General features: G+C 41.2%; 1 protein-coding gene across 10 annotated transcripts in view; it reads right to left on the minus strand.

Moving 5' to 3' along the window:
• C1H1orf226 (chromosome 1 C1orf226 homolog) overlaps nucleotides 1-14,173 on the minus strand; it is a 319,795-nt gene that overhangs the window by 79,280 nt on the left and 226,342 nt on the right. For 6 of the 10 annotated variants that reach the window (XM_054526420.2, XM_054526412.2, XM_054526432.2 and 3 more), the window contains one exon: nucleotides 5,342-5,415. In XM_054526420.2, the coding sequence (XP_054382395.1) occupies nucleotides 5,342-5,415 (74 nt within the window). The other 4 variants (XM_054526448.2, XM_054526438.2, XM_054526443.2 and 1 more) reach the window with 4 other exon arrangements.

Below are 14,173 nucleotides of genomic sequence, written 5' to 3' on the forward strand. Positions count from 1 at the left end.
ACAGTCATCCTGCTTCCCTGATTGAAATCCTGATTCACAAGGATTCAAAAACTGAAGAATAGCCTCAAATCAATTACATTTAATTTAACATTAATATATGTAAAGTTTTATATTTAGGCTAAAAAACAAAGGAACCTATAGAAATAAAGAATGAGTAAAACCTGAATTAAAAGCAATTACTGTTATTATCCCGAGGAGTCTGAACTCCAACTCCACTATGACCTAGGACCAAACACAGTTTGCTAAGCAAATAAATTACACTGGATCTAATTCATACAAAATGAAGGTATAACTTCATACTGTTGGGGTAAAAATATGTCTTCCACATTTTACACTGATAAGAGAATATCTGGGATATTCCATTAAACGCTAATATTTTAAAGAGGAAATACTGTTTTCTGAAATTAAGAAGTCTAGAAAAATACAATAAGAATGGCTTCAGGAACTTGGGTTAACTTAAAAGAGAAACAAGATCTATATATTTGTGGCTCCAGAGACAACAGCTAGGATAAATGGAAAACAATTATATATAAAAAAAATTTACTTTCACTTAATGAAGAACGCTGTAATAGCGAATCACTTCCTGTGATAAAGAGGTATACTGTAATAAAGGATAAACTGAAAAAAAAAAAAAGGAGAAATTGGTTTACATGTCCACCATAGTTACATGTTAACATCTTAAGATTCCATGATGTTAGAGGTGACCGGGGCTAAGAAAAGGGGATGATGGCAAGTTACTGCTTAATGGGCACAGAGTTTCTGTTTGGAGTGATAAAAAAGTTTTGGAAACAGATAGTGGTGATGGGTGCACAGGACTATCAACGTAATTAATGCCACTGATTTGTATGCTTAAAAAATGGTTAAAATGGCAAAATTTATGTTATATATATTTATTTCACCACAATTAAAAAATATATGATTCTGTTATTCTATGTGAATAATGCAAAAGATTTAAAAGATTTGACTTAATAAAAAATAAAAAAGTCATTCGTCTAAAGTGAACACTTCAGTAAGCCAGTGTTTTATAAAGCCACAAACAATTATATGTATCCTTCAGCAGAGCTAGTGAATTAAACCAGAGTGGTCCCTTCAGGGCAGAAAAATAACTGTACCCATGAAAAGCTCATTTGTAAATGTTACCATATTATCATAATAAATATCCTTGTTCATGATAAAATGGACCATGTATATTTTAGAAAAAAGTCCTCATACACACACACACACACACACACACACACACACACAGATATAAAAATTCACATGTACACAGACCAAAACATCACAATTTAATACATGAAAAAAAAAGTACCCAGGACACTGAAAACACAGGGACTAAAGTTTATTTCTTTGTTTTTAAACACAAGTTGCTAAATTTTGATAGACTAGAAAGACATCCACAAGACTATCAACAATCAGAGAGCCTACTGTGTGAGTTTTGAGGCCAAAGAAAAATTCGTTTAACATTTAAAATGTATTTGGCATTCCCCATTCCCCCTAATATTTCTTCCTAAAAGTGAATGGATGGAAAAATACATACTATACTAATACTAATTGAATAAAAAAACATTTTAAAAAAGAAAGAAGACTATTACTACCTGATTTCAAGAATTATTAAACGATGGTAATCAAGACAGTGTGGTACTAGTGTCAAGACAGACAATTAGACAAATAGAACAGAATAAAGAGTCCAGAAATAAACCCCACAGATATGGGTAACTGATGTTTAGCAGAGGCACTATAGTGGAGAAAGAACAGTCTTTTCAACAAACAGGGCTAGAACAACTGGACATCCAATTGCAGAGAGGGAGGGAGAGAGGAACAGAGAGAAGGAAGAAGAGAAGGAAGAGGAGGGAGGAGGAGAACTGTAATCCATTCCTCATACCACATAAAAAATTGAATCAACTTGGATCATACACATAAACATAAAACCTAAATTTAAACTTCATGCTTTAGAAGAAAACAGAAAAATCTTTGTGACCTTGAGTTAGGTACAGATTTCTTAGCTATGACACCAAAAGCACAATCAATAAAATTTTAAAAATTGACAAATTGGACTCCATCAGAATTTAAAACTTTTGCTCTTTAAAAGACACTATAAAAAAAAAAAAAAAAAGACAAGCCAGACTTGGAGACAATGTTTGTAAACCATGTATTTGATAAAAAGTCTTACATCCATAATTTATAAAGAACTCTCAAGATTATGAAAACCAAATAGGCTAAAGATTTGAACAGATGCTTAAAAATATATATACAAATGGCATGTAAGATCAAGAGAAGGCTGAGTGCAGTGGCTCACGTCTATAATCCCAGCACTATGGGAGGCTGAGATGGAAGGTTCGCTTGAGCTCAGCAGTTCAAGACCAGCCTGGGCAACATAGTGAGGCCATGTCTCTACAAAAAATTTAAAAATTAGCTGGGTGTGATGGTGCACATCTGTAGTCCCAGCTACCCAGAAGGCTGAGGTGAGGGAATTGCTTGAGCCCAGAAGGTTGAGGCTGCAGTGAGCTGTGATTACACCACTGGTACTCCAGCCTGGGTGACAGAGTAAGACCCTGTCTCAAAACAAACAAAAAGATGATATTTAGTATTAGTCACTACAAAAATGCAAATTAAAATCACAATGAGATATTAATACACACATATTTGAAGAGCTAAAATTAAAAGGACTGACAATACTGGATGTTGGCAGATATGGAGGAATTGGGACTCTTGTACACCACTGGTGGTATCCCTTTAGAAAGCAATCTGGCAATTTCTTTAAAAGTTAAATGTATACCTATCATATGAGTCAGCCATTCTGTTCCTGGGTATTTACCCAAGAAAAATAAAAGCATATGTCCACACAAAGACTTGAACATAATGAACATATGAATGTTCATTACACGAACATTCATAGATCCTTTAATAGTAATAGCCCAAAACCGGAAACCACTAAAATGTCCATGAACACATGAATGGTTAGGCAAGCTGTGATATACCTATAAAACAGATCATTGATCTGTAATAAAAAGGGATGAACTGCTGATACATGCAATGACAAGGAATCAATCTCAAAATAAATTATGCTGAGTGAAAGAAGCCAGCTCCTCCCAAAAAAGAGGATATACTGTTGATTCTATTTACACAAAATTCTAGAGAATGCAAACTCATCAATAACAGAAAGGAGATCGTGGTCACTTGGGGATGTGGGGATTGAGATTGGGGATGAAGTGGGAGAGAAATGAGGAGGGAAGGGTTACAAAAAGCACAAGGAAACTTTTGGGGTGATAGATATGTTCACCATCTTGACTGAGATTTATTCACCAAGTTATTCAACTTTAAATATGTTTGATTTTTGCATGCCAATTATACCTCAATGAAGCTGTTAAAAATAAGCAAAGTCAGCAGCTTACTTGGGACATGTGAAAACTTCGGGGAAAGTCCTTTCTTTCAACCAGCAAAAGGCAGAACTCACTCATGATCAGCATCCGTAAGAAGGTCACTTTTTTCCATATATGGTGTCAGCATTAAGAAAATAAAGCCAAGAAACTCTTCCTTTTACAAAATGCATATCATAGCAGCCTGCCCATTCACATTCTTCAAGCCAGCTTCTGATGCAATCTGTTTCTTAAAGCCTTTTCTCATCACTCAAGTAGAAGGTAATTGTTCCCTGAGGTGAATCACCATAACACTTATGTTAATTTTCAGATATTAATTCAATGCATTTATCCATCCACCCATTGCACATTTATTAAGTGCTTCATTTGGGCCAGACACAGGTTTGGCGCTAGATATACAAAAGTGATTAGAAGGGCACAGATTTTTCCCTCAAGAGCCTAACAGGCTAGTGGCAAAAAATTGACATTTGTTTTTAAAAAAAGTAACAGAAACACTATAACAACTATTTCAAAAAACATTAAACAGTACTTCAGGAACACAGAGGCAGAAATTCATTTTGTCGGACATACTATCCTATACCTCAGTAACTTGTCCATTTCCCACTAGTCTAAAACTCCCTGAGAACAAGGGACTGTGACTCATTTAGTTTAGTGGGACTGTGACTCATTTAGTTTAGTAATCTATGAAATTACCTAGCACAGTACCTGGCATGAGTATTTCACACCTGCACATTGTTTGGATGAATGGACATTCCATTTCACAAGCATCTGCTCTTTAAAAGGCAGGGCCACCGTGCTGCCAACTTCACACGTTGAGTTCCAACCCTTATCCACTTTGTCAACAAAAGCATGGCAATAATTTGAGAGCGGACAAAATCAAAACCTAAATCTACGTCCCCAAATTCCTAAAGGAATGGCCATTCTCCCAGTGAGGAAAACAGGAAGGAGGTGGGGCTTAGTCTGCCGAGATCCAGGACACAAGAATGACACCCATGACTCGAGCTCCTGCCATGGTTCCTGGGAGAGCCTGGCTTTCTATATGTTCTTGCTGTCTGATATATTCTTCTGCCCAGGACAATACACATGGCTGGCAGCCATCTGATCTCTAGAGGAATCATACCAGTCTCTTCGTAAAAGCAATTTCTGGGTGTGTGTCAGTTTGGTCTGCTATAATAAAATACCAGAAACTGGCTGGCTTATAAATAATAGTTTATTTTTCACAGTCCTAGAGTCTGGGAAGTTTAAGATTAAGGTGCTGGCAGATTCGGCATCTAGTGAGGGCCCGCCTTCTAGCTGTGTCTTCCCATAGGGGAAGGACGTCACCATGGGGCTAGCTAGTTTTCTGGGGCCTGTTTTTATAAAATAAGGTCACTAATCCCAAACATGAGGGCCCCACCCTCATGACTTAATCACCCCCAAACGTCTCAACTCCTAATTCCATCATCTTGGGGGTTAGGATTTCAACATACAAATTTTGGGGAGACAAAAGCATTCAGACCTGGAGACACATTTGTGACTTTTGATTCCTGCATGATAACAAAGCTTTTATTACTGTGCTCAGTTTCTGAAGGGGTAGAGAGGTGGAAGAGATAACTGTGGAAAATTGTTAGCATAGGGTGATGGAATAATCCAGTTTTCTTATTTTGATCAATATACATGCAATTTTAGAATTTCAGTTAGGACAACACTAGCACAAATTTAAAAGGTCTCCAATTACAACTGAGAGGTTTAAACATCAGGCAGAAATACTTCATAGCTTCCTTAATGCAATCAAGCATGACCAGAATGATAAGGCAGATTTACTTCTTGAACTCACATCTAATGGAAGCAACAGATCTCAGAAGGGAAAAGCATAGAAGTTTATTTAAATTTGTCTGGATCCACCAGCCTGACAGGTGGCTGTAGGAGAGGGCAGGGGGACTCTGGGGCTCAGTGACATCTTGGGTGCTGGACTGGGCTCTTACCTGTAGATGGGGTCCTGCATCACCAGCATCTTGCTCTCATCCCACGTCCATTCCTTTTTCTGCAATAAAAGAAGCTGTAAATGAATAAGTTAGGCTTGTCCTCAGTTACAGGACCAGGGCACACACTGAGCTATGCATACTTATGCAAACACATGCATTTTGCTCCTGACCTGACTTTTTCCCTCTAAGAGGCCTGGAGTTGATTGCTCCAAAACAACGAGTGGAAAATGTCAAGTGTCTAGTCTGATCAGTTTCCTCCAAGCACTTTAGGAGAGTGCCTCTCCAGGGCTCAGTGGGTAGGCAGAAGCCAAGAAGTCCTTAGGGAACTCAGGAGGTGAAGTGGGGACATAGTGTGGAGCTCCAGACAAGCCAGGTAGGTTAATTGGTACGTTTGCAGAGTGACCCCTAAGAAGCTATTCATTCTGGCTGTAAACCTAACTTACAGTGAACACAAAAGAGACCCTCTAAGCTAGGGATGAGGAGTTGGAGGAGAGTGGATTCAATCGCAGTGCTTGCTGAGGTGAGAAGCACCCCAGTGTGGGGGGACATTAGGGTCAGCGGCCAACTACACCCCCTCAGGTCCAACCTCCAGGTGCAGGGACAGAAAATCCTGCTCTACCTTCATCGGCCTTTGTCAGAGAGACTTTGCTGTCCAGGGAAATTAGGGAAGAACACATTCGTCTATGAAAGAAGGACTCAAGAGCGGGGAAAGGGCAAGGGGTATACAGTAGATTAACTGAATGCTTTTAGCTATATGGATTTCTCAGAGATAATGCACAGGGTGGCCACTCTCTAAACATACTGGGCTTTGGAGGTTGTTAGGCCCCCACCAGGGATTAGGGGAGATCATGTCCAGGCTCTTACAGTGACATTAGGAAGAAGCACTGTCAGCAGCTTTACCCAAACACCATATTACATATGTGCGCGTGAACACACAGATACACACACACACACACACCACATTTAATCCCTGAATTTTGATTAAACACCAATACAATCCATAGAGGTGGATTTTAGACTGGTTTAAAAACATCCAATATCAAACACTGTTTTATAGACAACGAAACTTCAGTTACAGCCAAAAACTAAATTTTTTTTAAAAACATACCTTCCTATAATTGCTACTGACTACCCTATAAAATTTTAATATACAAATTACCTATTTGGAACAATACAGAAGGAGACTAATCTCTTTTCTAAGCAAGAACCCCTTCAAATACATAAACAGAGCAAGTCCAGAACATCTTTATACTAAATAATCTCAGGTTTTGTAAACATCCCTCACTAGACAAGTTTTCCAGACTACCTGCTACCATAGTGAATTTTCTTTGTATGTATTCTACTTACCAGTGATCCCCCCAAAACCTGGTAAAATGAACTGGATCCCTGATCAGCATGGTATAAAGACACAGCCTTTTAATGTTCCAGCCACATAGAGACACAGCCTTTTAATGTTCCAGCCACGACACTCCTCCTAACCCAGCAGACTGGTTTACAGCACTTTTTTTAATGACCTCATAATGAGCGCACATTAGGCTGGTTTCCAACTGATGCACTGAAATTCTTCAGAGTTAAAGTCCAAATATCTGCATGCATATTGTAAACATCCAATATCATTGTTCTCCATAGTAGTCCTTCAAACAGCAAAATATAATAATATGCTTAAAAGATGGTTTGATCTCCGGGCAAAATCTTTATGACATAAATATTAAATTAAGTCACATCTATAGCCATGACCACATATTCTACCTGCACTTTTAATTTAATGCAGTTAGCAATGTTTATGAAGCTGTGGAGTCCATCTGCTGAGTTTATTTTAGCTATTATATTTTTCAGTTCTAATATCTCTATTTGGTTATTTCTTTTTCTTTGCTGAGACTCTACTTTTTCATTTGTTTTAAAAGATTTTGTAGCTGCTCGTGGAAGCATTTTTGTGATGGCTCTCTCAAAATCTTTGTCAGATAATTCTAATATCTCTGTTATCTTGGTGTTAGCACCAATTGATTGTCTTTTTTTCACAGAAGTTGAGATTTTCCTCATTCCTGATACAGTGAGTGATTTTCAACTGAAGCCTAGACATTCTGAGTATTGTAAGACTTTGGTTGTTATTTAAACTTTCTGCATTCACTGTCTTACTGTGACACTAAATAGGGGAAGGAGTAGGATGCTACCTTATCACCCCCAGAAGGGAGTTAAGGCTGGGTTCCCACTCGGCCTCTGCTGATCCTCATTACTGCTGGGTGTGGGTGGGAGTTCTAGGTCCCCACTGGGCTTCCAATTACACCACCCTAGTTTGTAGGGGTAGGAGTGCCTTGGAGTTCCCACATGGCATCCACTGACAACATGCACAGTCAGTGGCTTCATGACTGCAGGTCAGTGGTGGAAGTGTAGCTTCTCCACAGACACCACATGGGAAACGGCAGTGAGAAGGGTGGTGTGGGACACTCATTACCAGCTGGCAGGGAAGAAGAGCCTGGCACTCTTCTCAGCCTTCTGTGGCACCACCTGGAGGGGGTGTTGGGGCACCTCATTACAGCCCAGCAAGGGTGGAAGCCTGGGCTCGGGCTCTGGCTCAGCCACGGGGGCCTGGGTGGCGGTGAGGCCGATCTTCGTGGACTGTTTGGCTGGAAGAGAGTGGTTATTGTGGACAGTTTTCCGCCTTGTTATGCTGCCCCTTTTCTCCTCTTTGGCTGGAGAGAGGAGGCTTTTGTTGGGGCTTTCATGCCTGCTCCCACTGGCATGTGTGAGTTGCCAGCTTCTTCAGCTGTGCATCTGGGATATATAAGGTGAAAAGAAACCCAGGGAATTCACAACTATGTAATTTGTGGGTCCCTAGGTTCCTAGCCAGGCTGCCCTCTCTCCACCTCTCAAAATCTTCTGATGTTGATTTTATATATAATGTCTAGGGTTCTCAGCTGTACTTCTTAGCAGGAAGAATAGGGTAAAGTGCATCTGCTTGGTCTTTCCAGAAGCAAAAGTCTGGTTCCTATATCTATCAGTTTTTTGTTTTTTTTTTTAAACTACAGTTGCCTCGACTCCACTTCTTGAGAGACATGAATGCAGTGGGTCAGAGGTGAGGCCCCATAATCTGTAGCTTTAACAAACATTTCAACTGGTTCTGATGTGACCCTAGGGTTGAGAGCCACTGCTATACACCAAAGAAAGACTGGACTGAAATCCTCAACCAGAGGGTCTCTTTCACACACCACATACTCCTCTGGAGTCTCAGGCCTGGCACAGGGAGGTCTCTTGACATTTCAAAGACAGCCAACTGATCATGGTCCCGTTAACCACTGTCTCAGGCCAGGGCCCACCTCAGCGTACTCAGGAAGTGGCTACAGTGGCTTAAACACTTGGTGGGGCATCAGCAGATGTGCTTTCCTCCTGAGAAAATGCATCCTCACTTCTCTCATGGACCATCAGGATAGTCTGCCCCCAACAGTCCTTGCAGCTCTGGTGTGATTTTCAAAGTGACTGAGAGGAGCCAATGACCCAATACACCAAAGAGGCTGTGAAACCCCAACCAGCCACATGTCCTGTCCCCTTCTGAGGAAAGCAGCCCCAAAGAGGGTCTGAACGAGGGTGATTTGGTTTATGCTGCACGCATCTGAGGAAGCCAACTGTGCTAATCTGGCCATGACTGTCTGGGGTTGGGATCCCCACCTGACTGACCATGGGGAGCCAGCAAGGGGCTGGCATTAAATCACCCAATCATTGAGCTCTACGGTAAAAAGACCCAACTCTACCCAATCGATTCCTCTCTTTGGGGAATATCAAATCCTAAGTGGAGTCTAGGCTGAGCCCCAGTAACGGTGGACAGTTTTTGTGACCTGTGACTCTATTTCCACTCATACTAGCGGCAACACTGAGGGAGAGGATGCGTCGGGCGCCAGTTCATGTTTCCTCCAAGCCTTGCAATGCGCCTCCATTATCAAAGCTAACCTGGGCAAGACTCTTCCCAGCAATTCTATAGAATGTAACTAAGACATTCATTAAAAGGAAAGAATAATGAGGCAAAATAATACAGAACAACTATTTTCTTTCTCTGGCAGATGTGAATAGGAGGACAGAGAAACCAGGCTCCCAGGGCCCCTTGGGTTAATTTAATAAGAATGAGCATTGGCAGGGTCTACAGAAGCCAAAACATACTTTACTTTTAAAAGAGGTCCCAGCACCCATATAGAATGTCCTGAAAAGGGAGAAAACCACAAAGATCTTTTCATCAACTTACTAATTTTCCTTTTCTGAAGATCTCATTAAAATCTAGTCCTGTCACTTTACAGACCTTCATCCTTGGATGAAAAATATTAAATCTATGAAGAGATCAGGAAATCATCAAGATAACTCAATGGGTCTGGGGAGTAACAGGGACTCACCAATGTTTTGGTTATTCAAGAAGCTAATGCAAATACTGTTGGAGCTTTTTTTGTTTTTGAGACGGAGTCTCACTCTGTCGCCAGGCTGGAGTGCAGTGACGCGATCTTGGCTCACTGCAAGTTCCGCCTTCCGGGTTCAAGCGATTCTCCTGCCTCAGTCTCCTGAGTAGCTGGAACTACAGGCACGCACCCCCATGCCCTGCTAATTTTTGTATTTTTAGTAGAGATGGGGTTTCACCATGTTCGCCAGGTTGGTCTTGAATTCCTAACCTCAGGTGATCCGCCCGCCTCGGCCTCCCAAAGTGCTGGGATTACAGGTGTGAGCCACCGCACCCGGCCACTGTTGGAACTTTTTAACCCAATCTCCTCAAGGCCTGAATGATAGTCCAAGAACTTTAGAACTAAAGGGTCTCCAACCCTCCCACCCTGCACCTCTTTCAAATAATACCCTGAGGAGTGTAGTCACTCAAGCAAGGTGTCACTCCTTGTTAGCAGCCCAGCCAAGAGTAAAAACAAATTCTCCTGATGTTTGGACTAGTGCTGATTCCACTACTCTGACACAATTCATAGGCAATGCAATATAATGAATGGCTTAACTTAGAGGGAGGCCCTGCTTCACGTATCTCACATGACTTTATGATTGTCACCAATGTCTTAATTCAAGAACAATTTGATTCTTCCTGTCTCCTGTCTGAAATTGTGTCTCTTATTGCTTCTGTTTTGCAAGTATTTCAAAGAAAAAAAACAAAACAACACAAACAAACCAGCTCCCCCTCACTTTTCTATATGGAAATACTCTCCTAAGGAAAAACAATTAGAAAAAAAAAAATTTGAAATGAGAAGAAAAATAGGAAGAAAAACTAATTTCCCAGACCTATGGGATTATAAATCAAAGTTGGCTTCAAAAATAGATAGGACAGAGATGTATTACTGAACAATAACTGCAGCCAAACTCAGTTTAACTGTCTTTGAAGTCTTTTTTTTTTTTCTTTTAACAAAAAAATCCTTGAAAATAAAGACTTGGAGTCTTGGTAGCTGTGTGAGGGAAATTTCAGTTTTGCTACTCACTGTCCAGGATCAGCTGTGGTCTCCATGACATGCCAGGAAATGAGGACATTTTCAGTTCAGATGTGAGTGGAAGGAAAGAATAGGAGAAAGAGAGGAGGAAAGGAGGGGACACGCACCTCTAAAGCTGTCAGCACCTCTCTGAGTGCCTTCTGGGGTAAGGGGACCCTTCACAGGCTTATTTACTGCAAACAGCCCAGGGGACCTGCAGGACTGGGCACCAGCAGGGCTGGTCTTCAACCTCCTTCCACCACAAGTCCAGGCTCAGGCAGGGCTCCCGCTGGAGCAGGAGCACTAGCAGCAGCAGCAGCAGTGGCGAGCCCAATACACTAAGTGCTCAGGGAGACAAAGATCTGCCTCTTCACTCACTCCAGAAATAAAGCAAATGGAGAAAAAATTGTGAGTGGGGAGGGAATGCCTGGCAGAGCAGATTAATTAGTCCTAGGGGCAACTGCCTGGCATTCTGCCATGCCCCAACTCTGTATGTGGATATGTGTAACTCCCTTCTCTTACTCCTGTGCCCTCCAAGGACACCCATGGCATTGCTGAGCCTTTTAAGAGGTCTCTAAACTAGAGTTTATTAACCTGTCTCTCTCTCTATGCCATCTCCTCCCTTCCCCTCTTCTCTTTGTTTATAAATTCCTTACTCCAGGGTATTTTTAAAAGTCAGTGAGACAGTGGGAGTAGCTTAACTTGAAGGAAGGCTCAACTTCATATCTCGGTTAGTAAACATTTTCTGGAGTGAGAAAGGAAGGTGTGATCATAGAGTGTACAGTGCACCACAGACCTCCAGTCACAGGGAGGTGCACCCAAGGGCCCCAGCTGCTGCACTCTGAAATTCATCATCGTGTTGGTTCAGGAGCTGTGCTTTCCACGGACTGTTCCAGCCAGTGACTGAGAATGGAGGGATACTAAGGCAGGCCCATCCCTGGGAGATTTGGGGATCCTGACAGACAACTTTGGCTTCTGGACACCCTGAAACCTTGCCAAGCCTTCCTCAGACTGCATTGCAGTCTAAGAACCTTTTGCTAACCTTCCTTCCTTCTTCCCCTCTCTCTTGCACTCAGGGGCAGGCTTCTCTGCAGCCTGACAGCCCTCCCAGCCTTTCTCAGATGCTTCCCCCTTTTCTCCCACAGGCGTTTAACACTGTCTTGGTATCTGCTTCTCAGAGGACCTAGACTAACACAGAAAGTGAGAAGGTGAGAAAGCAAAGATATAGGAAAGTCATCTGTATCTGCTTCATTTTTCATTTTCATAGTTGATATGGGGGAAAAAAGTCCTTTCCTCCATTTAGGGAAAGAACTACATAACGCTTTTAGATTACTAAAATTGGTCTCCACCTTAAAGATGAACACTGAGGCTCAGAGAAGTTGACTTATTTCCCTCCAAGGCCACCTAGTCCAGTGATAAATAAAATCCAACTCTTCTACCTGCAGTCCCATGGTCTGCAACTCCAAATGATGAAATCAGTCTTTCACTGTCCACTGCCAGGAAGTTCTTTGCTTTCCACAGAGGAAGGGGATAAAGGGCTTGCTCTGTATGCTTTTGTAAGACCACTGAATGGGGTAAGCGCGTCTTTGATATAGGACCTTCTCTTTCCTTAATCGGTTGAGTGCAAATGTCAAGTCCTCCATGGAAATTCACAGCCACTTTATCATTCTAAAAGCTCCTGGCAAGGAATGTTATATGGGAACTGGTTTAGAGGTAAGTCTTCCTGGAACCGTGCCAAGAAGAGAAAACAGAGTCAGGAATAATTATCACAGTGGTCCTTTCTCCTTTTGACATGTGGAAATGGATATGGCATCTTTGAAGCCCTTCCTCAGGAATGCTAAAGTAGAGGAGAAATTTGTACTGACATTCATTTCCTATCCCTACTAGAAATTATCAGTAGGCATATCACAAAGCCTACAAGCTTCACCATTATTCATGCAGCATTATTCAGGCACCTAATAGCAGTGGTGACTTAAAAAAAAAACTTGCAAAGGCCATATAAACTCAGTTTGACAAGTTCTCCATGCTTCTAGATAGAATGGGATTACACTGAAAATAAAGCTATCTCTCTCCTTCAGGTATAACCTATGGATACAGGAATGTGCATTTCAAAATTGAAGCAGTAATAAATCCTCCCACGATGTGCACAATTCCTAATAGGCCTGTTTTTAAAGTAGCAGAAAATAAAGAAGGCCAAGAAACACAGCATGGTGGAAAGAAGATTGGATGAAGTTTAGGGCCTAGATTCACACCCTGGCTGTCAGTAACTACCTGGGGGTCCTAGGGACAGTCACTGGACTTCTCTTATCCTGTTGCTACATCTATTCAATTAGAGGATCAGGCCAAATCATTTTTTAAGTCTCCTAAATTCTGGTTCTATAATTCTGAGTGCCTCCTTTTCTTAATTCGATCTGACTTCTGTGTTTCCATAGTAACCAGCACTACTGTTTGCGCAGGAACATAGTTTCCCTGTGATGTAATACACCCATGACAGAGTACAGGTTAGGAGTTAAAGACTCTGGCTTAATTAATTAGGCATTTCCTATGGAGTGATTATTATCCAAAGGGGTCCAAAAAGATCAGTCACACACACAGCAACAGAGCAGTGGAAAGAACCTGCTTGGGATTTAAGTAAGACAAAGTTCGAACCTCGACTTCACCACTGATAGGATCTGAGATTCAGGCAAGTTGCTCAAACTGCTTTTGAACAATTATAAGAATGGTATCTACCTAATAGGACAGTTGTGAGGATTTGTTAAGTGTAAACATGCATCAAACAAGGCCTGGGCAATAGCACGTACTCCACATCAGTGTTAGCTATTACTATTAGCTGTTCTCATTATCACCTTAGTGTGTAATTACTTACATCAGTTTGCTCCCTCTGGTCTTCTACTTTTCCAAACAGATGAAATAAGATTTGAGGGAAGACATGGTCCCTGCCCCCTAAAGCTAACAACCTATGGGGGAAAGAGATAAATAACTACAATGCAATCTTATAAAACCTGTAATAGACCTATGTGTGCATACAGTGACAAAGAATAATTTTGCAGGGAAGGGTTCATATCTAATATCCTTATGTAACCTATGCAGATCCTTGAACATGGTAGGCACACAATGAATATTTGTTAATGAAAATGATGGAGCCTTTTTAGAATGTTGCCTTAGGGGATCCCAACAAAGTTATTGGTTCATAAGAGAAACCATATAAAACTGAAGCCCTTTGGGTCCTTTATTAGAAAAATCCCTTGGATGAAGTTCAAGGCTAGTCTTTCTTATTCAGGATTCCACTCCCTAGCAAATGGTGCTATAGCATGATTCCAGTATTATAATAACTAATCATTATATATACATGGAAAAGATAATTACTTGAGCCTAGATGCGAGTTGAACAAAATGTACTG

This window comes from Pongo abelii, chromosome 1, assembly GCF_028885655.2.
Source record: "Pongo abelii isolate AG06213 chromosome 1, NHGRI_mPonAbe1-v2.0_pri, whole genome shotgun sequence".
NCBI lineage: Eukaryota > Metazoa > Chordata > Mammalia > Primates > Hominidae > Pongo > Pongo abelii.